At 42.0% G+C, this 27,705-nt stretch overlaps 1 protein-coding gene across 1 annotated transcript in view; it reads right to left on the bottom strand.

The window, feature by feature from the left end:
• Positions 1-6,975: 6,975 nt before the first annotated feature.
• The window catches only part of LOC306925174 (NACHT, LRR and PYD domains-containing protein 3-like), a gene marked incomplete at its 5' end in the record, with an annotated part of 40,757 nt that continues 20,027 nt past the window's right edge, over positions 6,976-27,705 (bottom strand). Inside the window, 8 exons of the mRNA XM_079503864.1 lie at positions 6,976-7,551; positions 10,804-10,859; positions 12,834-13,007; positions 13,658-13,828; positions 15,639-15,809; positions 16,570-16,740; positions 16,832-18,635; positions 20,478-20,691. Of these exons, the coding sequence (XP_079359990.1) occupies positions 7,025-7,551; positions 10,804-10,859; positions 12,834-13,007; positions 13,658-13,828; positions 15,639-15,809; positions 16,570-16,740; positions 16,832-18,635; positions 20,478-20,691 (3,288 nt within the window). The 3' untranslated portion in view covers positions 6,976-7,024. The remainder of the gene's footprint in view (positions 7,552-10,803; positions 10,860-12,833; positions 13,008-13,657; positions 13,829-15,638; positions 15,810-16,569; positions 16,741-16,831; positions 18,636-20,477; positions 20,692-27,705) is intronic.

Here is a 27,705-nt window from a genome sequence, read left to right as displayed (position 1 = left end):
ACACAACCTTGTTGCATGGCTGTCTTCTGCCCTCCAAATTGTCTAATATTATATCGTTATACCGTCCGGAGGAACCCTTATAACTCCATTTTTGAGGTTTTTGATAATTCTTTCCATAAATCAGTGCTATTGAACACCCTTTACGTCTGTGTGTTGTTTCATTAATCAGTGCTATTGAACACCCTTTACGTCTGTGTGTTGTTTCATGAATCAGTGCTATTGAACACCCTTTACGTCTTTGTGTTGTTTCATAAATCAGTGCTATTGAACACCCTTTACGTCTGTGTGTTGTTTCACAAATCAGTGCTATTGAACACCCTTTACGTCTGTGTGTTGTTTCATAAATCAGTGCTATTGAACACCCTTTACGTCTGTGTGTTGTTTCATAAATCAGTGCTATTGAACACCCTTTACGTCTGTGTGTTGTTTCATAAATCAGTGCTATTGAACTCCCTTTACGTCTGTGTGTTGTTTCATAAATCAGTGCTATTGAACACCCTTTACGTCTGTGTGTTGTTTCATAAATCAGTGCTATTGAACACCCTTTACGTCTGTGTGTTGTTTCATAAATCAGTGCTATTGAACACCCTTTACGTCTGTGTGTTGTTTCATAAATCAGTCCTATTGAACACCCTTTACGTCTGTGTGTTGTTTCATAAATCAGTGCTATTGAACACCCTTTACGTCTGTGTGTTGTTTCATAAATCAGTGCTATTGAACACCCTTTACGTCTGTGTGTTGTTTCATAAATCAGTCCTATTGAACACCCTTTACGTCTGTGTGTTGTTTCATTAATCAGTGCTATTGAACACCCTTTACGTCTGTGTGTTGTTTCATAAATCAGTGCTATTGAACACCCTTTACGTCTGTGTGTTGTTTCATAAATCAGTGGTATTGAACACCCTTTACGTCTGTGTGTTGTTTCATAAATCAGTGCTATTGAACACCCTTTACGTCTGTGTGTTGGTTCATAAATCAGTGCTATTGAACACCCTTTACGTCTGTGTTGTTTCATAAATCAGTGCTATTGAACACACTTTACGTCTGTGTGTTGTTTCATAAATCAGTGCTATTGAACACCCTTTACGTCTGTGTGTTGTTTCATAAATCAGTGCTATTGAACACCCTTTACGTCTGTGTGTTGTTTCATAAATCAGTGCTATTGAACACCCTTTACGTCTGTGTGTTGTTTCATAAATCAGTGCTATTGAACACCCTTTACGTCTTTGTGTTGTTTCATAAATCAGTGCTATTGAACACCCTTTACGCCTGTGTGTTGTTTCATAAATCAGTCCTATTGAACACCCTTTACGCCTGTGTGTTGTTTCATAAATCAGTGCTATTGAACACCCTTTACGTCTGTGTGTTGTTTCATAAATCAGTGCTATTGAACACCCTTTACGTCTGTGTGTTGTTTCATAAATCAGTGTTATTGAACACCCTTTACGTCTGTGTGTTGTTTCATAAATCAGTGCTATTGAACACCCTTTACGTCTGTGTGTTGTTTCATAAATCAGTGCTATTGAACACCCTTTACGTCTGTGTGTTGTTTCGAAAATATTGAACCAATGGTAAGTAGTAAAACACGCATTGGACAAAACCTCTTAACTCTACCACCTCTCTCCTTCTCATGCAAGTAATTGACAATATTTAAAGTCACAACACCAACTTTGATGAGGCAGTATAGAGCGTCGCAGTCCCGCCTCCTACCCGGGACCAGGAAATGAAATCCAATGCATTATTCTCATAGACATTTCGTAAAGTATTTATTTAAAGACGGTTACGCCGCGGACAAAGCCAACTCGAGTCGTGACAACTCATGACAACACAAACAATATTTTGGACCAAACAAATAATTAGAAAGAAGAAAAACAACAAAAAAAGTGTTGTAACCTGCCGTTTTTTTCTTCTTTCTAATTATTTGTTTGGTCCAAAATATTGTTTGTGTTGTCATGAGTTGTCACGACTCGAGTTGGCTTTGTCCGCGGCGTAACCGTCTTTAAATAAATACTTTACGAAATGTCTATGAGAATAATGCATTGGATTTCATTTCCTGGTCCCGGGTAGGAGGCGGGACTGCGACGCTCTATTGCATCGTTTTAATATGGTTTTCTTAATTTCCTGAAAAATGAACATTTTTGGAGTTATGAGGTTTCCTCCGGACATCAACGATATGTGAGAAAGAGGCAAACAGTGAAAATAGCAGATCTACAAGATCACCTCACCTTCTTAATGTAGGAGAGGGGCGTGTCTGATCAAACAGTGAAAATAGCAGATCTACAAGATCACCTCACCTTCTTAATGTAGGAGAGGGGCGTGTCTGATCAAACAGTGAAAATAGCAGATCTACAAGATCATCTTCCTTCTTAATGTAGGAGAGGGGCGTGTCTGATCAAAGGAATATCACAAATCTAAATATTTAATCCAGCAACTAGACCTGAGGCCGATTCTACAAAATGTCTTAATCTAAATCACAGTTATCTGAAAAACGCTCATGTTTCTAAATCAGTGGTTCTCAAACTGTTTCATGTCAAGGACCCCAGAGATTATATGTATTTGGCCCCCGACCCCCATGAAAATATGTTGTTCCAGGGACCCCCCAGGGACCCCCCCTGAAAATATGTTGTTCCAGGGACCCCCATCTGAAAATATGTTGTTCCAGGGACCCCCCAGGGACCCCTCCTGAAAATATGTTGTTCCAGGGACCCCCCGTGAAAATATGTTGTTCCAGGGACCCCCCAGGGACCCCCCCTGAAAATATGTTGTTCCAGGGACCCCCATCTGAAAATATGTTGTTCCAGGGACCCCCATCTGAAAATATGTTGTTCCAGGGACACCCCAGGGACCCCCATCTGAAAATATGTTGTTCCAGGGACCCCCCAGGGACCCCCCCTGAAAATATGTTGTTCCAGGGACCCCCATCTGAAAATATGTTGTTCCAGGGACCCCCATCTGAAAATATGTTGTTCCAGGGACACCCCAGGGACCCCCATCTGAAAATATGTTGTTCCAGGGACCCACATCTGAAAATATGTTGTTCCAGGGACCCCCATCTGAAAATATTTTGTTCCAGGGACCCCCATCTGAAAATATGTTGTTCCAGGGACCCCCCCATCTGAAAATATGTTGTTCCAGGGACCCCCCCATCTGAAAATATGTTGTTCATATGTTATACTTTAGCTATTGAAAAATAGCAGATCTACAAGTTCATAGCGCGACAGGGGCGCGCTATGAACTTGTAGGTCTGCTATTTTTGAAAAATCGTAAAAATATATTTATATATATATTATATATATATTACGTTTAGGCCGCGGACAAAGTATTTATATAGAGACGTTTAGGCTGCGGACAAAGTGTTTATATAGAGACGTTTAGGCCACGGACAAAGTATTTATATAGAGACGTTTAGGCCATGGACAAAGTATTTATATAGAGACGTTTAGGCCGCGGACAAAGTATTTATATAGAGACGTTTAGGCCGCGGACAAAGTATTTATATAGAGACGTTTAGGCCGCGGACAAAGTATTTATATAGAGACGTTTAGGCCGCGGACAAAGTATTTATATAGAGACGTTTAGGCCGCGGACAAAGTATTTATATAGAGACGTTTACGCCACGGACAAAGTATTTATATAGAGACGTTTACGCCACGGACAAAGTATTTATATAGAGACGTTTAGGCCGCGGACAAAGTATTTATATAGAGACGTTTAGGACGCGGACAAAGTATTTATATAGAGACGTTTACGCTGCGGACAAAGTATTTATATAGAGACGTTTAGGCCGCGGACAAAGTATTTATATAGAGACGTTTAGGCCGCGGACAAAGTATTTATATAGAGACGTTTACGCCACGGACAAAGTATTTATATAGAGACGTTTAGGCCACGGACAAAGTATTTATATAGAGACGTTTACGCCACGGACAAAGTATTTATATAGAGACGTTTAGGACGCGGACAAAGTATTTATATAGAGACGTTTACGCTGCGGACAAAGTATTTATATAGAGACGTTTAGGCCGCGGACAAAGTATTTATATAGAGACGTTTAGGCCGCGGACAAAGTATTTATATAGAGACGTTTAGGCCGTGGACAAAGTATTTATATAGAGACGTTTAGGCCGCGGACAAAGTATTTATATAGAGACGTTTAGGCCGTGGACAAAGTATTTATATAGAGACGTTTAGGCTGCGGACAAAGTATTTATATAGAGACGTTTAGGCCGCGGACAAAGTATTTATATAGAGACGTTTAGGCCGCGGACAAAGTATTTATATAGAGACGTTTAGGCTGCGGACAAAGTATTTATATAGAGACGTTTAGGCTGCGGACAAAGTATTTATATAGAGACGTTTACGCCACGGACAAAGTATTTATATAGAGACGTTTAGGCCGCGGACAAAGTATTTATATAGAGACGTTTAGGCTGCGGACAAAGTATTTATATAGATACGTTTAGGCCACGGACAAAGTATTTATATAGATACGTTTAGGCCACGGACAAAGTATTTATATAGAGACGTTTAGGCCGCGGACAAAGTATTTATATAGAGACGTTTAGGCCGCGGACAAAGTATTTATATAGAGATGTTTAGGCCGCGGACAAAGTATTTATATAGAGACGTTTACACCGCGGACAAAGTATTTATATAGAGACGTTTAGGCCGCGGACAAAGTATTTATATAGAGACGTTTACGCTGCGGACAAAGTATTTATATAGAGACGTTTAGGCCGCGGACAAAGTATTTATATAGAGACGTTTAGGCCGCGGACAAAGTATTTATATAGAGACGTTTACGCTGCGGACAAAGTATTTATATAGAGACGTTTAGGCTGCGGACAAAGTATTTATATAGAGACGTTTAGGCCGCGGACAAAGTATTTATATAGAGACGTTTAGGCCGCGGACAAAGTATTTATATAGAGACGTTTACGCTGCGGACAAAGTATTTATATAGAGACGTTTAGGACGTGGACAAAGTATTTATATAGAGACGTTTACGCCGCGGACAAAGTATTTATATAGAGACGTTTACGCCGCGGACAAAGTATTTATATAGAGACGTTTAGGCTGCGGACAAAGTATTTATATAGAGACGTTTAGGCTGCGGACAAAGTATTTATATAGAGACGTTTAGGCCACGGACAAAGTATTTATATAGAGACGTTTAGGCTGCGGACAAAGTATTTATATAGAGACGTTTACGCCACGGACAAAGTATTTATATAGAGACGTTTAGGCCGTGGACAAAGTATTTATATAGAGACGTTTACGCCACGGACAAAGTATTTATATAGAGACGTTTAGGACGCGGACAAAGTATTTATATAGAGACGTTTAGGCCACGGACAAAGTATTTATATAGAGACGTTTAGGCCACGGACAAAGTATTTATATAGAGACGTTTAGGCCACGGACAAAGTATTTATATAGAGACGTTTAGGCCACGGACAAAGTATTTATATAGAGACGTTTAGGCCGCGGACAAAGTATTTATATAGAGACGTTTAGGACGCGGACAAAGTATTTATATAGAGACGTTTAGGCCGCGGACAAAGCCAACTGGAGTTGTGACACATCATGCCAATAAACACAATGTTTTTCGCTGATCAAATAACTTGTAAGAAGAAAAACATGACAGGATACAACACTTTTTGTTTGGTTTTTCTTCTTACAAATTATTTGATCAGCGAAAAACATTGTGTTTATTGTAATGATGTGTCACAACTCCAGTTGTCTTTGTCCGCGGCGTAAACGTCTTTAAATAAATACTTTCTGAAAAGGAAAATGAACGAGGAATTCACTTCTGGTTCTAGTGTTGTCATGAAAGGGGGCGGGACTGAGACGCTCTATACTTACACCACTGTAAAAGATGTTACACAATTAAAACAATAAGACAAAGCAATTCTTTTTATTACATTTTATTTTTGGATTCAACTTTTTTTTTCTGTATTTCTCGAGTACATTTAACTCCAAACAGAAGTGTCTTTTACAACAGGGGTTCTCAAAGTGGCTCCTAAAATGATACTTTTAATTTACAGAATGCAGGCGTTCAGAACAATATGCATACAATATGCATACAAATATCACTTGTTTAACTTCAGTTCAAATGTCATTTTGGTCCAACATTCTGATTAAATAAGAAAGAAAAGTTGAATGAAGTGAAAACTGCAGATTTACAACACATCACAACATGTTGTGAGCTTGTAGATCTTTTGCCCCCCCCGACCTTCTTCACAGAGGAGCCTCTGTGTGTGCGTGCGTGCGTGCGTGCGTGCGTGCGTGCGTGCGTGCGTGCAGACAGACAGACAGACAGACAGACAGACAGACAGACAGACAGACAGACACATCAGTGTTGATTTTGTCGACTAAAACTATGACTAAATATATTGACAAGTTTGTCATCAAATAAAAACTAGACTAAAATGTCAGGGAGGGACTAGTGGACAAGAGATCATTTTATGTTTGGTTGTGGTCGCACTGGTCGGGTGTTAAAATAGCAGATCTACAAGCTCACAACGTGTCTCGGCCAGACGCGTTGTGAGCACCGCTAAATATGCATTTTTGTATAGACAAAATCAGCTGTAGATTTAGTCGACTAAAATCAGTCAATAGTCTAGTAAAACTAGAGTCTAGTTTTACTAAATATCAGTTTAGTGTTTAGTGTTACTAGACTAACACTAAAACATTTCAGGTGACTAAAATATGACTAAAACTAAATTAATTGTTATTCAGAAGACTATACGACTGAATTTGCTGTCAAAATGAACACTGACGCACACACACACACACACACACACACACACACACACACACACACACACACACACACACACACACACACACACACACACACACACACACACACACACACACACACACACACACACACACACACACCTCCTCTATCTGACTCACAGAGACACTGAGGAGTCAGTCAACCTATATACATTATACTGGACCTATATACATTATGCTACATACTGTACATGTAGCTCCTCCTCCTCCTCTATGTGACTCACAGAGACACTGAGGAGTCAGTCCTGTAGAACCCTAACCCTACATAGAGAGGTTCAGTGAACGTGGCCTGGAAGGTGTACAGGTGTGTGAGTGTGTCAGAGGACACTGTGTAGAAGGACACAGTGCCAGCAGCATGGTCTAGATACACTGCTACTCTGTTGGAGGAGGAGGAGGGACTGACAGGGAGGAGAGTGGCCTTCCCATTGTGCCACACAGTGTACCCTTTATTAACACCATCCCAGTCCAGACTCCATGATTTATTATCGAATCCAAACCCACTGCCATGACCCTGTCTGGTGATATCTCTGTGTGTCAATGCTACAGCAACATCTCCACTACACTGTACCTCACAGTAACAGCGTCCAGTCAGTGGCTCCATACACATCACCTGCTCCCAGGTCTTAAATCTGTGTGGATGAGGAGGATACTCCTGATCCTCTCTCACACGTCTCACCTTCCTGTTGTTCTCAGACAGAGAGAGGCGGCTGTGTGCTGTGTTTGGATCCAGTGTGAGTTTACACACATCTGATGAGAAGAACAACACAATACAGCACCAGTTTACAATCACACATAATAATAATAATAATAATAATAATAATAATAATAATAATAATAATAATAATAATAATAATAATAATATATATATATATATATATATATATATATATATATATATATATTATACAACCGGCGGCGGCGGCAGCGTGTGTGTGTGTGTGGGGGGGGGGGGTTGGGGTGGGGGGGGGTGGGTTGTGTGTGTGTGGTGTGTGTGGGGGGAGGGGGCGGGGTGTGTGTGTGTGTGTGGGGGGGGTTGTGTGTGTGTGTGTGTGTGTGTGTGTGTGTGTGTGTGGGGTGTGTGTGGGGGGAGGGGGCGGGGTATGTGTGTGTGTGTGTGGGGGGGGTTGTGTGTGTGTGTGTGTGTGTGTGTGTGTGTGTGTGTGTGTGTGTGTGTGTGTGTGTGTGTGTGTGTGTGTGTGTGTGTGTGTGCGTGTGTGTGTGTGCGTGTGTGTGTGTGGCGGGGGGGGGGGTTATTTTAACCATTATTTGAAACTTTTGCTATTGAGAAATAGCAGATCTACAAGCTCGTAGCGCGGCACCGAATGCCGCGCTACGAGCTTGTAGATCTGCTATTTTTGAATAATCGTGAGCAAATCTTTGACTATATATTATTTCACAGCAAACGTTTTTAAATATCTTTGCTTCTAGGGGGTCCCTGGAACAACATATTTTCAGAACACTGACACATACCCCGTAATTACTAAGAAAAAAATAAAATAAATGTGATTACTGAGCTAAAAAACTAGAATTGGGAAAATATTTAATTAACTGAAATAGAAAAACTAATGAGGCTATAGTGTTGATTTTGACAGCAAATTTTGATTTAGTATTGAAATTCTTTATTTGGAATACCCCTTGAGATACAATATCTCGTTTTCGAGAGGGTCCACAAGTATACAGTCTCACAGTATACAGTCAGTACAAGGTAATTACAAGTAATTAACACAGTATACAGTCAGTACAAGGTAATTACAAGTAATTACAGGTAATTACAGTACAAGGTAATTAACAGAAAAGAAAAAAGGAAAAGAAAACAAACAAAACAAAACACAAAACAAACAGTTACAAAACACAAAACAACACAAAACAAAACAGGGTATTGCACTAGACAAGCAGAGTAGCAACAAGATGGAAAAGTTGTTCCGTCAGTATCATTGTCACTATAGGTCAGCATTAAGATACATTTAATTTGATTTAGTCTTTTAAATAAAAAAAATATTTAGTTTTAGTCACATTTTAGTCACCTGAAATGTTGGTGTTATAGTCTAGTTTTAACTTTTAGTCAACTAAATGTCATACGATTTTAGTCGACTAGTTAGTCAGTTGATTTAGTCAGTTGATTTAGTCGACTAAAATGTATTTTGGCGGTGCCTTGATGGTGTCGTAATGACTGATTTTACACTTGGTTGCATGCTGAAAATAGTCGATCTACAAGCTCACAGATTGACTGACTGACTGACTGACTGACTGGCTGACTGACTGACGGACGGACGGACGGACGGACGGACGGACGGACGGAAACAAATGTAAATGTATCTGTAACTAACTAACTAAATGAAATAAATAAAACAAATACATAAAGAAAATGGATAAAACAAATTAACTGTTATTTTGACCAAGGTTTTTATAGTAAACTAAAACTAACAAAATAATCTTTGTCTTTATCTAGCAAAAATAGCCACCAATGTGTCGCAATACAAAAATAGCCAACAATGTGTCACAATAGCTTGTAGATCTGCTATTTTAGCTATTTTTTTCTGAACTCGTTCAATCTCACCTCTGACAAATAGCCAATGATTACTGAGAGAACAAATATATAAATTTGATTCCCGAACAAAATATAAAACTAGAATTGGGAAAGGTATTTCATTAACTGAAATAGAAAAACTAATGAGGCTAGTGTTGATTTTGACAGCAAATTTTGATTTAGTCATAGTCTTTTGAATAGGCCTACATTTTAATTTAGTTTTAGTCAGTCTTTTGAATAGGCCTACATTTTAATTTAGTTTTAGTCAGTCTTTTGAATAGGCCTACATTTTAATTTAGTTTTAGTCAGTCTTTTGAATAGGCCTACATTTTAATTTAGTTTTAGTCAGTCTTTTGAATAGGCCTACATTCCTGTTTCCTGTCAATCTCTACTGTATCTATCCAATAAAGGCCAGAAAGTAGATCTACAAGCTCACAACGTGTTTGTTTCAAACCTACAAACCATCCTCTGCTTTGAATGGAAACAGATGGACTGTAATGCCCACAGGTGACAGCTAGAGGGCACATCATGCCCATGACAGACAGTTATATGGTGACTTGATGAGACTGACTGTGATTAGTTTCCACAAGTGTCCGTAGCACTTGCCCTAGCCTCGACGACCTTACAGGCGTATGCAAAGGCTCAACTGATGTAATTTAGATAGCATTCTATGTAGACATATAGCACTCTATAGTGTATACGCATAGTTTCATTATATATATATTCCACTGTTAGACGGATGTTAGGTTCTTAGCTTACGTTTGATTCTTGATGTCTATTTCTATGTATGTGATGTATTACCATGTGTTGTTCTTGCTTACTGTAAATCTCTCTGGATTAAGAGCGTCTGATAAATGACTACATTAAATTGTGATTGGAGGTATGTTTGTGTGTCACATACTATATTAGTCTACACGTTATGGTTATTATCATCTTCATTCACAGTAGGATGTGAATGAGTTAATAATGTCACATACTGTATTAGTCTACACGTTATGGTTATTATCATCTTTATTCACAGTAGGATGTGAATGAGTTAATAATGTCACATACTGTATTAGTCTACACGTTATGGTTATTATCATCTTTATTCACAGTAGGATGTGAATGAGTTAATAATGTCACATACTGTATTAGTCTACACGTTATGGTTATTATCATCTTTATTCACAGTAGGATGTGAATGAGTTAATAATGTCACCTGCTTATGTGGATATATGAGCTGCTCATCTGAATCTGTGGATCTCTAATCTTTTGGCTGGGAAACCCTCAACGTTTATGCACAGTACGGCTCTTAAACTCTTGATATCTACTTTCCAGCCATTCAGTTGCAATATTTTATTTTTTATTTATTTTGTACACATTCAGAAAATAATCTGGCGACCCCCCGAGGGGTCGCGACCCCCAGGTTGAGAACCCCTGTTTTAAATGTGATGCTTTGATTGAATGAATAAAACAGAATATAATCTTACTCATCATGCTCTTCTTCAAACCTGGTGTCAGCCTGTTCACTTCACCGTGGTCCACACTGGAGAGAGGAGAGACAAAGTCACACCTGATTATCTATGATAATATATACAATGATTGATTTGATTTGAATACATTATTGTCAGAAATGTAATCAGTACAGGGTACAGTCAAACACACGTCCAATGGGATCACCGAAAAAAGGTTCTTGCGGTCTTGTTTCCATTCAGGTCCTGGGTATTCAATTCATAATGATGACATGAAAAATAACAACAAAATTCAAATAACCATAAACGGTAAAAATAGCAAAGAAATATGTACGGGTGGGGGAACAAAGAAGGGAGTTTTAAGGAGGTGGGGGTAGTCATCAGACTTGAGGGGGGGGGGGGTAATCATTTCCTCTCCCTTTGGCATGCTGAAAGGTGGATTTTCAGGCCTGTTTTAAAGGACGACAGGGATTTGCATTTTTTGAGGGAGGGAGTCAGGGCATTCCACACTTGGGTGGCAGTGCTGTAGAAGGAGAATTTGCCCATGTTTGTTTTGAAAGTGGGGTTTGTTCTCGCTCCCTCTTGTATTGTGGCTGTGGGAGTCGCTCACTTTTTTGAGGTAGTTCGTCAGGTATGCACTTACAGAGGGTATAGAGAGAAATGCTGCATATTTAACTATAACTAGAAAACGTTGCATGGATGCACCTGAGACGTATCCTCAGTGATGTATCCCAAGGTCATCGGGGTTTCGGGTCTGTCGAACATCATACCCCTCACTCAGGTGACCCAGCCGGGGTGATCAAGTCCCGACTTACGTCCCAGTAGCTACCCTCGATCAGTCCCATTAGGGAAAGACCAAGGCCACACAATCCGTTACTCCGGAACTATACTCTGCCAGGACTGGGAGAACCAGATTCTGGCGTGTGGAAGGACTAGGCTCTGTGGGTTGTCTCCTGTCCGGGCCCCTCCTATACGTCTCACCAGGTCCACTCCTGCTCTCACCAGGCCCACGACCTGTGCGTTGCACCAGACTCCCAGCACCAGGCACTCCATTCAGGAGTGGTGGATTATAATGGCCCTCCTAAAGGCCTCAACGTGTCCTCCTTACGGAGGACACAGGCTGGGGCGCTAACCCATACTGCTCACCCGGGTGCCGTCTACATTCCGGCTGTCACCCGTCTGTCCGGTGGTCACCAGACTATACCTGATTGTCACATATGTACAGTAGTCTGTTCCTATGAGTCACTATAAATAGAATAACTATAACTAAAAAACATTGCAGTCCCAATTTCAATTGCTTAACTCTGTTAATGTTAATGATTAACTCGTTTTTTTGATTTTTTTACAATGATTTGACACCATTAAAGAATAAACAATACAGAACAGCGGGGTGCATACTTAGTTTAGACTATAGTCATTGGTTAGACATGGGGTTAGGTTTAGGTGTGCTGCCCCGTGGTAGGTTAGGTTTAGGTGTGCTGCCCCGTGGGAGGTTAGGTTTAGGTGTGCTGCCCCGTGGGAGGTTAGGTTTAGGTGTGCTGCCCCGTGGGAGGTTAGGTTTAGGTGTGCTGCCCCGTGGGAGGTTAGGTTTAGGTGTGCTGCCCCGTGGGAGGTTAGGTTTAGGGTGAGGATATGAGATTGGTTGTAGTTGTAGGACTAATGACTGGTCTAACCAATGACTAGTCTAAACCAAAAACTGTCTAAACTAAGTACTGCACCCCAGAACAGCATCACAGTATGATTGAGAACATTGTTCTGACCAAAATGTTGTGTTGGTCTTTGTCTCACACCAGTGTTGTAGTGCTACTTTTAGAAGTGGGGGGACGCCCATAAGACACGTGTGCGCGTGCACAATCGCAAATGCACACACGTTTGCGTGCACATGCGCAACGCGTGCAGACACGCACTATAGAACATGCAGATGTGTATACGCCAAAAAACATTCTAAAAACTTTTTTTTGCCCCCACAGCCTCATGCGCACGCACACACACACGCGCGTGCACGCACGCGCACACGCACACGCACACACACACCAAGTCTCTCATACCTAAGTGTGTCCAGTCTATAGCGTGGATCCGTCACAACAGCAGAGAGCATCGCTTCGCCTGATTCTCCAGGATGATTGAAGGTCACGTTCAACTCCCTCAAATGGGACGGGTTGGAGCGCAGAGCTGAGGTCAGAGAAGAACAGCCTTTCTCTGTGACCAGACATCCTGACAAACTACACACACACACACACACACACACACACACACACACACACACACACACACACACACACACACACACACACACACACACACACACACACACACACTAATCATTTATTTATGTCCTCATAAGAGATACAATACAAGGACACAAATATTTACAATGTGCTGTACAGAATGCAATCAGCAAATCCCAGACAAATACCCACACACCCCTCAGGGGTACAAGTAACAGCGTCTTCGCAATATTTGGCGGCTACCGATAGTAGAAGAGATTGCACAGAATTTTGCAAGCCGTTTAGCTGCTTATTTTGGCATCCCAAGTTGTTGTTACAACCAAACTGTCCTAGGTTGATAAACACAAGTAATTGCACCTTTAGCCTAGCGATGGTCTGGAGGAGCGGCTGGTATTTAATGACTTTGGTCATAAAGGCTTCCTCTAAGCTAGAATCAAAGGTGCAGGCCACTTCCAAGAATGAAAACACACACACACATGCACGCACGCACGCACGCACGCACGCACGCACGCACGCACGCACGCACGCACGCACGCACGCACACACACACCCAACACAGTGCCACAGGGCATACGCATCGGAGCACCGGACAAACAACATTACTTGCACGCTCTGCTTGCGCAAGTAATTACAGTTATACTGACTTGAGAGTCTCCAACATGCAGTGTGGACTCCCCAGTCCCTCAGCCAGAAGGTGGACTCCAGAGTCCTGAAGGTCATTATTGCTCAAGTCAACTTCTCTCAGATTAGAGCTGGAGCTGAGAGCTGACGATAACTCCTTACAGCAACTCTCTGACAGGTTACAGCCACTCAGCCTGAAGAAACATTAGTGGTAAAGCATTTATTAATTAGATTTCTGTAAAATAAACTTAAAGATCACATGCCAACCTTTCTCTCTCTCTCCCTCGTGTGTTTTCTCTGCCTGCCTGCTGTCTGTCTCTCCCGGAGCGTCTCTTTCTGCACTGTCTCTTCGAAACTCCGAAACTTAAACATGGAATTAGTTAACTGGTCTCTGAACGTGATAGACAAAATCTTTTCGACAAGGAAATTTGGTTCTGGAGAGCCGCGCAATGCCCAGACGGGACGTTCCCGCCAGGTTACACCCAGGACTATTACAAGAACTGCTGAGTAATGTGCATGGCGATTCTCTCTGTGGAAGATATAGAAGATCTGTATCTATTTGGATTCATGGTGACAGGATTTCTGCTGACCGGGCTGTGCATTGGTCTGGTGTACCGAAGAATTGGAAAGGTGGCAGCGCTGAACGGAGCCCCTAAGCTGCCTGCCATGGTGGTGGATCTGGGCAGGGCAGTCGGGGAGATACATCGGAAGATGGACACGACCTTGGAACGGGTCAGCGCCCTGCAGAGAGCCATAATGGACAGAGAGGAGAAATAGCCATATTAGCTATGTTCCCTCGCTCTAAAAACGAATCTGGACCCCCACCCCCCCATTGACAATCTCCACAAGAAGATACAGCGCAAGAAAAAGACTCCTCTGCCTCCCCCCCCCACCACCCTGACACCTGCTGTTGTGTCTCTTCTGCCTCCCCCCCACCACCCTGACACCTGCTGTTGTGTCTCTTCTGCCTCCCCCCCACCACCCTGACACCTGTTGTTGTGTCTCTTCTGCCTCCCCCCCACCACCCTGACACCTGCTGTTGTGTCTCCTCTGCCTCCCCCCCACCACCCTGACACCTGCTGTTGTGTCTCCTCTGCCTCCCCCCCACCACCCTGACACCTGCTGTTGTGTCTCCTCTGCCTCCCCCCCACCACCCTGACACCTGTTGTTGTGTCTCCTCTGCCTCCCCCCCACCACCCTGACACCTGCTGTTGTGTCTCCTCTGCCTCCCCCCCACCACCCTGACACCTGTTGTTGTGTCTCCTCTGCCTCCCCCCCCCCACCACCCTGACACCTGTTGTTGTGTCTCTTCTGCCTCCCCCCCACCACCCTGACACCTGTTGTTGTGTCTCCTCTGCCTCCCCCCACCACCCTGACACCTGCTGTTGTGTCTCCTCTGCCTCCCCCCCACCACTCTGACACCTGTTGTTGTGTCTCCTCTGCCTCCCCCCCCCCACCCGACACCGGTTGTTGTGTCTCCTCTGCCTCCCCCCCCCACCCGACACCTGTTGTTGTGTCTCCTCTGCCTCCCCCCAGCACCCTGACACCTGTTGTTGTGTCTCCTCTGCCTCCCCCCACCACCCTGACACCTGTTGTTGTGTCTCCTCTGCCTCCCCCCACCACCCTGACACCTGTTGTTGTGTCTCCTCTGCCTCCCCCCCCCGACCCGACACCTGTTGTTGTGTCTCCTCTGCCTCCCCCCCCCCCCACCCGACACCTGTTGTTGTGTCTCCTCTGCCTCCCCCCCCCACCACCCTGACACCTGTTGTTGTGTCTCCTCTGCCTCCCCCCCACCACCCTGACACCTGTTGTTGTGTCTCTTCTGCACGCACACACACACACACACACACACACACACACACACACACACACACACACACACACACACACACACACACACACACACACACACACACACACACACAGAGAAGTTTCACAATGTTACATTCTGTTCCATTGAATTTAGAAACGTATTAGGTTTTATTTAAACACAGTTATACTGACTTCAGAGTCTCCAACATGCAGTGTGGACTCCCCAGTCCCTCAGCCAGAAGGTGGAGTCCAGAGTCCTGAATGTCATTATTGCTCAAATCAACTTCTCTCAGACTAGAGCTGGAGCTGAGAGCTGACGATAACTCCTGACAGCATCTCTCTGACAGGTTACAGCCACTCAGCCTGAAGAAACATTAGTGGTAAAGCATTTATTAATTAGATTTCTGTAAAATAAACTTAAAGATCACATGCCAACCTTTCTCTCTCTCTCCCTCGTGTGTTTTCTCTGCCTGCCTGCTGTCTGTCTCTCGGAGCGTCTCTTTCTGCACTGTCTATTCGAAACTCCGAAACTTAAACATGGAATTAGTTAACTGGTCTCTGAACACGATAGACAAAATCTTTTCGACAAGGAAATTGGGTTCTGGAGAGCCGCGCAATGCCCAGACGGGACGTTCCCGCCAGGTTACACCCAGGACTATTACAAGACCTGGTGAGTAATGTGCATGGCGATTCTCTCTGTGGAAGATATAGAAGATCTGTATCTATTTGGATTCATGGTGACAGGATTTCTGCTGACCGGGCTGTGCATTGGTCTGGTGTACCGAAGAATTGGAAAGGTGGCAGCGCTGAACGGAGCCCCTAAGCTGCCTGCCATGGTGGTGGAGCTGGGCAGGGCAGTCGGGGAGATACATCGGAAGATGGACACGACCTTGGAACGGGTCAGCGCCCTGCAGAGAGCCATAATGGACAGAGAGGAGAAATAGCCGTATTAGCTATGTTCCCTCGCTCTAAAAACGAATCTGCCCCCCCCCCCCCCCCATTGACAATCTCCACAAGAAGAAACAACGCAGAAAAAGACTCCTCTGCCTCCCCACCACCACCCTGACACCTGTTGTTGTGTCTCCTCCCCCACTGTGTTTTATTTAAACACAGTTATACTGACTTGAGAGTCTCCAACATGCAGTGTGGACTCCCCAGTCCCTCAGCCAGAAGGTGGACTCCAGAGTCCTGAAGGTCGTTATTAGTCAGGTCAACTTCTCTCAGACTAGAGCTGGAGCTGAGAGCTGACGATAACTTCTCACAGCATCTCTCCGACAGGTTACAGCCACTCAGCCTGAAGAAACATAAAGCATTTCTTTATTAGATTTTCTGTTAAATAAAGATCATATAATCTATGAAATGTATCCAGTTATCAGTGAACCTACAGAGCTTTATTGGAGGCTTTGAGCACGGGCAGCAGCCCCAGAAGAGCCTCCTCTGAAGCAGAGTATTTCTTCAGGTCAAACACGTCCAGTTCCTTTTCTGAAGACAACAACATGAAGACCAGAGCTGACCACTGAGCAGGAGAGAGCTGGTCTGTGGAGAGACGTCCTGACGTCAGGTACTGTTGGATGTCCTCCTCTAGAGAATGATCATTCAGCTCATTCAGACAGTGGAACAGATTGATGCTTCTCTCTGGAGATGGATTCTCTCTGATCTTCTCCTTGATGTATTTGATGGTTTTATGATTGGTCTGGAAGGTATTTCCTGTCTTCATCAGCAGCCTTTGAAGGAGTTTCTGATTGGTGTCCAAAGAGAGGCCCAGCAGGAAACGCAGGAACAAGTCCAGGTGTCCATTTGGACTCTGTAAGGACTTGTCCACAGCACTTTGGTAGAGGTGATGAATCTTCGGTTTGGGTGAAAATACCTTGGACCAGCTGGAGGTTGTTTGTGGTTCTGAAAGTAGGTTGACACCATCCTGGACGAAGGAGATGAAGACATGAAGAGCAGCCAGAAACTCCTGGACACTCAGATGGACGAAGCAGAACACTGTATCCTCGTACAGCCCTCTCTCCTGTTTAAAGATCTGTGTAAACATGCCAGAGTACACAGAGGCATCTCGGACATCAATGCCACACTCTCTCAGGTCTGCGTCATAGAAGATCAGGATGCCTTTCTCTAGCTGTTCAAACGCCAGTTTTCCCAAAGCCAGAATGACCTTGGTATTCTCTGGAGTCTTGTCGGAGAGTGTCTGAGCTCCATCGTGATATTTCACACTCTTCTGTCTGAACATAACCAGCAGGAAGTGGAGGTACATCTCAGTCAGGTACTTTGGCAGCGATCCTTTCACGTCTGTCTTCAACAGGTGCTCCAGTACTGCGGCGGTGATCCAACAGAAGACCGGGATGTGACACATGATGTGGAGGCTTTTGGATTTCTTGACGTGGGAGATGATTGGGCGTGCCTGCTCCTCATCCCCGAATCTCTTGACGAAGTACTCGTCCTTCTGCGGATCGGTGAATCCTCGCACCTCTGTCACCCTGTCAACATAAGCGGCTGGGATCTGATGGGCTGCTGCAGGTCGTGTGGTTATCCAGATGCGAGCAGAGGGAAGCAGGTCACCTCTGATGAGGTTTGTCAGCAACACATCCACCGAGGTTGGCTTGGTGACATCAGTTACAATCTCAGCATTCTGGAAGTCCAGAGGAAACCTCAGTTCATCCAATCCATCGAGGATGAACATGACTTGGAACTCCTTCAAGCTGCAGACGAGTGGTTTCATGATCCCACCAAAGAAATGCTGAAGGAGTTCCACCAAGCTGTACTTCTTCTCCTTCATCAGGTTCAGCTCTCGGAAAGTGAGTGGAAACAAGAAGTGGACTTTCCGGTTGGCTCTGCCTTCTGCCCAGTCCAGAGCGTACTTCTGAGCTAACACCGTTTTACCGATGCCGGCCACGCCCTTTGTCATCACCGTTTTGATTGGTCCATCTTGTCCAGGTAAGGGTTCATACATGTCTTCACAGCTGACTGCCGTCTCTGGTCTGGTTGCTTCCCTGAATGCTGCTTCAATTTGTCTGACTTCATGTTCTTTATTGACGTCTCCTCTGCCTCCCTCAGTGATGTAGAGCTCTGTGAAGATCTGCTTCAGAAGGGTTTGGGTTCCCTCTTTAGCGATCCACTCAGACACATTCTGACACTTCTTCTTCAGATAAGACTTGAGTTGCCGTTGACTGACAGGAGCAAGAGTTTCTACATGACCAAAGAACAGAAGACACCAGTGAGCGTATATGTTAACGTTAATGTAAGTTATGTAACCACCCAGATAGTCATTGCCATTAAAAGATCATTATCTTTATTACTGTTGTTGTTATATTGTTGTTGTGTTGCTCTTAGAACAGTAGAACTTATCTGTATGACTAGTGAAATCCTCTTTTTATTGTTGTATCAATTACATTTAATTACTACACTTCTGATACACATTATATTTATTCCCATATGCATGTGTGCCAGGGTAATGTAATTGGTCCATTAATAAAGTACACATTACAAGTTTATTGTGTGAATTGTTTCTAAGAATCATAGAGATCTGCTTGGAGATTTGTTTACATTGACCACTGAGTTTTTATAATGTTGTAAAAAGGCAATAATACAATTTGAAACGTACTGTATTATTATCAGTGATTACAGGTTTTAATTTGAAGTCTGTCGACTGGAACTAAGATATTAAGCAAGTACGATAGAACTAAGATATTAAGCAAGTACGATAGAATTAAGATATTAAGCAAGTACGATAGAATTAAGATATTAAGCAAGTACGATAGAATTAACCAACAAAACACTAAAAACAAGAGTTGATACAAGACTTTCTAATTGATCTCCATCATGTTAAAGGTATAAATAAAGACTTATTGATCTCCATCATGTTAAAGGTATTAATAAAGACTTATTGATCTCCATCTTGTTAAAGGTATAAATAAAGACTTATTGATCTCCATCCTGTTAAAGGTATAAATAAAGACTTATTGATCTCCATCATGTTAAAGGTATAAATAAAGACTTATTGATCTCCATCATGTTAAAGGTATAAATAAAGACTTATTGATCTCCATCATGTTAAAGGTATAAATAAAGACTTATTGATCTCCATCATGTTAAAGGTATTAATAAAGACTTATTGATCTCCATCATGTTAAAGGTGTTAATAAAGACTTATTGATCTCCATCATGTTAAAGGTATTAATAAAGACTTATTGATCTCCATCATGTTAAAGTTATTAATAAAGACTTATTGATCTCCATCATGTTAAAGGTATTAATACAGACTTATTGATCTCCATCATGTCAAAGGTATAAATAAAGACTTATTGATCTCCATCTTGTTAAAGGTATAAATAAAGACTTATTGATCTCCATCATGTTAAAGGTATAAATAAAGACTTATTGATCTCCATCATGTTAAAGGTATAAATAAAGACTTATTGATCTCCATCATGTTAAAGGTATAAATAAAGACTTATTGATCTCCATCATGTTAAAGGTATAAATAAAGACTTATTGATCTCCATCATTTTAAAGGTATAAATAAAGACTTATTGATCTCCATCATGTTAAAGGTATAAATAAAGACTTATTGATCTCCATCATTTTAAAGGTATAAATAAAGACTTATTGATCTCCATCATGTTAAAGGTATTAATAAAGACTTATTGATCTCCATCATGTTAAAGGTATAAATAAAGACTTATTGATCTCCATCATTTTAAAGGTATAAATAAAGACGTATTGATCTCCATCATGTTAAAGGTATTAATAAAGACTTATTGATCTCCATCATGTTAAAGGTGTTAATAAAGACGTATTGATCTCCATCATGTTAAAGGTATAAATAAAGACTTATTGATCTCCATCATGTTAAAGGTATTAATAAAGACTTATTGATCTCCATCATGTTAAAGGTGTTAATAAAGACGTATTGATCTCCATCATGTTAAAGGTGTTAATAAAGACGTATTGATCTCCATCATGTTAAAGGTATAAATAAAGACTTATTGATCTCCATCATGTTAAAGGTATTAATAAAGTCTTTCTTACTCATCATCAGGAGGTCAGCCAGCTCCTCCAGCTTCAGACTCCTCAGGAGGTGCAGTGTGATCTTCAGAGCTCCCTCTGTGATGTTTCTCATCTCCTGCTCCCCCTCCCCCTCCTCCCCCTGACTCTCTAAGCATTCTGGGTAATCTGTTGTCAGAAGCTTCTGGAACCTCTTCATCTCCTTCTTCACGAATGTTACGAGTTTCCCTTCAAGCACCTGAAACACATAATAATAATATAATAAAGGTTGAACTCAACAATATTTAATTGAATGATTGATTGATTGATCGGCCTGTTCACAGTCGATACACTTCGCAGTCGAGTGTACGGCGGCTGAGATGAGGATCAGCATCTTCAAATCTGAGGCCATGGTTTTCAGCAGGAAACTGATGGATTATGCAGTCCAAGTAGGGAATGAGACATTACCCCAGGTGAAGGAGTTCAAGTGTCTCGGGTCTTGTTCACGAGTGATGGGAGGATGGAGAAGGAGATCAGCCGGAGAATCAGAGCAGCAGGGGCGGTATTGCAGTCGCTAAACCGCACTGTTGTGACGAAAAGAGAGCTGAGCCAGAAGACAAAGCTCTCTGTCTAACGAGCAATCTTCGTTCCTACTCTCACATATGGTCATGAAGTGTGGGTCATGACCGAAAGAATAAGGTCGAGGATACAAGCAGCCGGAATGGGTTTTCTCATACGGTTGGCTGGCGAGAGAGACTCGAAGTAGAGCCGCTGCTTCTTCGCTTGGAAAGGAGCCAGCTTAGGTGGCCGGACATTTGCTTAGGATGCCTCTCGAGCGTCTCCCTATAGGGAGGTCATCGATGCACGTCCACTGGGAGGAGCCCCCGGGGCAGACAAAGGACCAGATGGAGGGATCATATCTCCAAAATGGTCTGGGAAGGCCTCAGAATCCCCCAGAATTAAGTTAATAATGTTGCTCTGGCGAGGGAAGTCTGGAGCTCTCTGGTGGAGGTGTTGCCCCCGCGACCCGACTACGGTTTGAAGATGGATGGATGGATGGATGGATGGATGGATGGATGGATGGATGGATGGATGGATGGATGGATGGATGGATTGATTGGTGCAGACAAAGGACCAGATGGGTTGATTATATCTCCATGCTGGCCATGGAACGCCTCAGGATCCCCCAGGATGAAGTGAATGTGGCCTGGAGCTCTCTGCTGGAACTGTTACCCACACAACCCGAGCCTGGATAAGCGGATGAGTTAGGATGGATGGATGGATGGATGGATGGATGGATGGATGGATGGATGGATGGATGAATTGATTTAAAGTCCATCACGTTTCATTACATTGCATAACAACAACCAGGAACGCACATGCAGAGGAAGGAACTCAGGAAGAACCCAGACTTAGGTGAGCTTAAATACTGCACCCAATTGGTCAGCTGATTGCCACGTCAGCGAATGACACGTGGGTCTTGCATAACACTGAATGAGCCCCTCGAGTATATCCAGTGTTGTACCCGAACGCGTTCAAAGAACGATATTTCACGAACGCGTTCATATTTTGGCTGAACGTGAACTGAACGTACTGTATTTCTGCCTGATGAACGTCATTGTGAACGCGTTCATTTCTGGCGTGTGTGAACGTCACTTTCTCACGTTCAACTTCGTTCAAGAGTGAGTGAGCCTTCCAGGCGAAGCCCCCGCTAAAACACACCCTAACCAGTCCTTAATATCTAGCAGAAAACCCACCAATAAGCCCTTATCCAACACAAAATAACTAATCTTTCTAAAGCCGCACAATTTCACTGGAGCGCGCAGCACGCATATGCACGCAGACAGCAGACACATACAGTCCTACATGTCCATATGCACGCAGACAGCAGACACATACAGTCCTACATGTCCCGACCCAAACAGGAGGTAAAGTAAACTTGTGTATAATGTGCCACGAAAAATAGATTCCAATTGTTATTTTTGCGTCAATGAGGTATGTCGTATACCTATGTCGTGTCCAACTGTCCATACATGATCGCCTCGTTCGGCCAACAAAATATATCTCCCTCCCTCCACAGAAGCGCAGTGATGCCTGATTTATTCTTCGTCGTACACGTGTTCCATGCTGAAAATAGCTGATCTACAAGCCCACAACGTATTGCGTCCGCAACGCGTTGTGAGCTTGTAGGCTGTGGCTGTGAGGCTGTGAGCTTGCAGGCTGTAAGAACTGAGACTGAGACCCTTCACAATAAAGCTTTACAAGCTTCACAAGTTGGCCCATAATAAAGACAAGGAAAAGGATTAAGAATTCGGTGGCATTTCACATTGCAAAGAGCTATTCTTTTCCCCAAAATGTAAAAAAAATAATATAATAAGGAATTAATTTGGATAATGGTAATGGAGATATAGTAAAAGTTGTCACTTTATTAATCCCCCACGGTTTTTTTATTCAATAATGTCTGCGGTTCTATATGGCTATGGGCGGTGGCAATAATAATACAAAAAAAATAATAATAACTAAAATAGTTCATTTTTGGAACCATGAACTTTAGTTCAAAATGTTGAATTATGAACTATGAACTGAACTAGTTCCTTCTTAAATTTCTGAACTGTGAAATGAACTTTCCCAACACTGAGTATATCTGACTGAACTAACTCCGTAAGATACGTATCATTTCATTCATGAACTGCTCCTATAGAATGCTCCTATAGCCCTAGAAGAAGAGCTCCATTTTCGTCACCGCTAAACCCCTTAACCCTAAACTTCTTTGCTTTTTTTTACTATTTTGAAGAACATTTTTGAATAGTTCAACTAGCCAATCTACATTGACACGTTGTGAGCTTGTAGACTGACAATTTTAACTATTCTAAAATGTTTTGCAAAATAGTAAAAATAGGCAAAGAAGTTTAGGGATAAGGGGTTTAGCGGTAACGAAAATGGAGCTCGAAGTGTTCCTCATTGTAAACCCAGTTCATAAGACCGGCTCGGAGAACAATAGCAAAACATCAAAGTTATATCAGGACTAGGACAGCCATTATTGCTCCAGTTCTTTGTGTTTTCAGCTGGATTAAAACGCATAGCGATATTTTCCGATATTACATTTGTATGCAAATATCGCCCGATAATATCTAGTTTTGCCATTTATTTTCCTGAGCTAAGCATAATTATATGCTTTTAATTGTTAACAATGGGAGCACAGTGTCAGAGGTTCTCTATTGTGATCAACTCAGTATTTATTCATTTAATGTGTAGAAGTAGTAAAGGTGTTTTTGTACATTAACGTACCTTAAATATGGAGTCCAGCTTTGTTTGATGTTCCTGAGCTGACTGACCACTGGAACCCTGACATATCTGCTGTTGGTCACTGTGGAGGACACACACACACACACACACACACACACACACACACACACACACACACACACACACACACACACACACACACACACACACACACACACACACACACACACACACACACACACACACACCAGATGGTATAGGAATTAAAGCAGGAAACTTGGTAAACTACAGTTTGGGGTCCTCAACCTTTTTTTTTGAAAATGTGAGTCATCGCAAAAATGCCTCATGGTGTCCATTAATTTGTAATCGTTGACCATAAAAACATAGTGATAGACATAATAGGCTATAATCTATTGTGTATTTATCCTGTCTGGTTCAGGAGATATGATGCAAAGTATAAATCACGGGTATGGTGGAAAGGAAAATGGCTGCCGGGAGGCAGAGGATCAGTAGAGTTGAATAAAACAATCGTGTTGTTTTCTGATAGTTTTACATTATGTTCTCTGATCAGTAGAGTTGAATAATTAATGCTAAAAACTAATTCTACATGCATTAAATAAATAAATAATAATTCCGGGCCAGTGATGGGCCTGCCAAATTCCCTTAATGTCTACCCCTGTCCACACATGTTTAAAACACTTTTTAAATACAAAAAGGAGTTCAAAATATTTATTTAGATGAAATAAAAAGATTTGGGCAGAGGGATGGGCAGCTATATTGCACATTAGCAACATTGCACAAGGTTTCACAATTACGTAATGTCCTACTAATGATAATAAGGTGCTTCTTAAAATGTCAGTCAGTTATTAAACGTTATGATTGTATAAGCTGTTTAGACATGTTCCGTATCAAAGTCTAACACCATCAGATAACAGGCAGGTCAGGTAGTTTTACTGGTTGTAAATCTAGTTGACTTGGAGAGGAAGTGGTTCAGACTGAACAGCCACACCACCACCACCGGATATGGTTATCTTTACAGTTAAAGACAGATTACAGGTCCTTAATTCCTTCTCTGTGGTTCCCTTCTTATAATTCCTTCTCCGTGGGTCCTAAACACGCCGTAATCCAATGGGTTAAAGTATCAACATCTATAGATGCTATTATACAGCAGCTTGGATATAAATTTAAACCGCTTGTGTTTATATTTGGAAGCCTCAGTAAAGTCCATAAACTAGGTATGACTTATGAGAGGCCTGCAGATCTCAGGAATGCCCAGCCTGAGAGTTGAGGCATCGACTACATTCTGTTCAGTGTCTGCACTGTATCCTGAAACACTGCACTTCCCAAGATTGTGCATCTATTGTTTGTGTTCAAGCATTGCTTGTTAATTGTGAAAGTGTGTGTGTGCAGTGCGCACCGTGTGTGTGTGTGTGTGTGCGCAGTGTGCACCATGCGTGCGTGCATGCTTTATTCATACATATGCATAAAGCGTATGAATGTGCTTTATTCATACATATATCATAGTACTGTATACTGCACACTAATTCATCGGTTTACTCCACCACAAGACCTTAATTATTGTTTAATTGTGGGGCTTAAGTTGTTTATGTTTGGATCACTGATTGTGCCTTAAGTGTAGTTACAGTTACAGATGTATGAAAAACTATAATTGAAAACATTACAAAAATAGCCTAACTATAATGAACACTGAATGAATTCTGAATGAAACATGAACTAAGGTGTTCTAGATGTGTCTTAAAGCCCTGATTCAGAAACAACAGGTTAATTTAAGATGCTGCACTAACTGTAGGAGAGACATTCTGACCTCTGATCAGTAGAGTTTAATAAAACTATATCATGTGTTGTTTTCTGATAGTTTTACATTCTGACCTCTGATCAGTAGAGTTTAATAAAACTATACCATGTGTGGTTTTCTGATAGTTTTACATTCTGACCTCTGATCAGTAGACTGGTGTCCATCTTTGAAGTTAATACCTCTATCCACAGACCAGTCACTCTTCATGGAGACACAGCTGGGAACAGGAGACTCTGCTCTCTGATGATCAACCCTGACAACCAACATGAAACACTACATTTATTCATCACCAACAACCATCATAAAACCTTTATTGATCAACTACTCACAATATTTACTGCACATAATCATCACATCGAGATATTAAATCCTTTCAATTTAAAATTAGGACACACAAGTCAAGACAAGTCCAATTAGCCACATTACATAATTCATAATTCTGTACTGTCTGCTAATAAAAACGTTATCCTTAAAATGTGAATTACATATTAAACTTTATGATTATATGAGCTGTTTCAACATGTTCCGTTTCAAAGTCTAACAACATCAGGTTGGTTTCAGGTCAATACAACATGATAACAGAGACAGTCGAGGTCAGCTGCTTTTACTGCTTGTAAATCTATCTGTAAATGAACAAAATGTGTGAGGGGGGGTGGGGGTGCGTCAATTTAATGCAGTGTTTCTTCTCTTCTCATTCCGTCAGCATTAAGACAGCTCCAGTAAAAAGCTGAATTGCTGTAGATACTAGTCACAATTCATAATAAGACTTAAGGTGTGTGCGTGCGTGCGTGCGTGCGTGCGTGCGTGCGTGCGTGCGTGCGTGCGTGCGTGCGTGCGTGCGTGCGGGTGACCAGATGTCCCCTTTTGCCTGGGACAGTCCCTCATTACCAAGACATTTCAGGCGTCCCACAAATGGAGACCCTGTCCCACATTGTGACTGGCAGGCATCAGTGTTCAAAGGCCCTAATAGGTAACAGGTCATCTCGCCCCTTTTCCATCTCGCCCCACTACTCTACCTAGCTGTAAATAACAAACATAATTCATGTTTGTGATTATTTAAAAGGTATTATCATATTAATTTATCATTGTTAAGTTCACTCTGTATATCCACAGGCATAATAGCATGATGATGCCATTACAAAACATGGGCTACATGGAGGAAATGTGATTAATAAAACTAAATTAACTGCTAGAAGGTCATAAATTAACTTAATTAAGCAGTCACCGTATCTGTGACATGTTGTTCTTTCTAAATTATTATAAATTATTAGAGTATAGAGATCGACTACTATGCAATCAAATAAATCTGTATACAAGATAATTTCAGATTTCAGAGAGGGAGGGAAATACTAAATTAACTGTTAACTACATAAAAACAATTGCGGGGGCGAGTTGGTAAAGGGGCGAGCAGTCTCGTATTCCCTAATAGTGAGTCCGCTAATAGTTGGCTTTCTGTTGTAAAGCTCTCTCATATTGTGTCTTTTAAAGATGTTGTTAAGCCTCGTAAAATAACATGAAATATATCCTCTAGGCTGCACAGTAACAAAATAAATTGGTGACACCCATGACCAAATTCAGCATTTTAAAAGAAAATGTGAGATGGAAGAGAGGTTTAATAACAAAATGATAGGCAATATTAGGCCTATGGTCAAATATGACACCAAGGCATTTAATAGCAACTATTAAACTGTAATAAGTTGCTAACCCCACTTTGACCACAAGCAATACTTCTGTCCCTTAGATGAACAGTTTGGTTCTGGGTACCCTACGTACACATCAACCAGGCCTCTCTATCCATCCAGCTATGTTCAACCCTCGTTAAAGAGGGAGTGCCACAATTGTTGTATTTTTCCAGTTTTTCATGTGTCTATGAGGTGACAGTACTTCATTAGACACCCTGGAGTCGTTTTTATGTGCAATGGTGTATTAACTTTGTATTTAGGGTTTCTCCCTGGATGCTGAACCCTTGACAGTCAAACGGGCCAATGAAATAAACAGTGATATAGTGACATCACACTATCAGCCCCTGCCCTAACCCCTCCCCCTTTATCATACAACTACAGCTGTGGGTGTGGCTTCAGTTCAGGTGGATCACCACCCATCACCACCCACCAGGCAAACCAGGCATACTTAACGAACTGGTGGGCGTGCCCACATAAAAACAACATTTTAACAAATACTGTACACTTTCTTGAAAAAAATGATCCTCCT

The sequence above is a fragment of the Electrona antarctica genome, assembly GCF_951216825.1.
Source record: "Electrona antarctica genome assembly, chromosome: 6".
NCBI classification, from domain to species: domain Eukaryota; kingdom Metazoa; phylum Chordata; class Actinopteri; order Myctophiformes; family Myctophidae; genus Electrona; species Electrona antarctica.
Note: the sequence above shows the minus strand (reverse complement) of the source record. Positions and strands in the feature narration are given on the sequence as shown.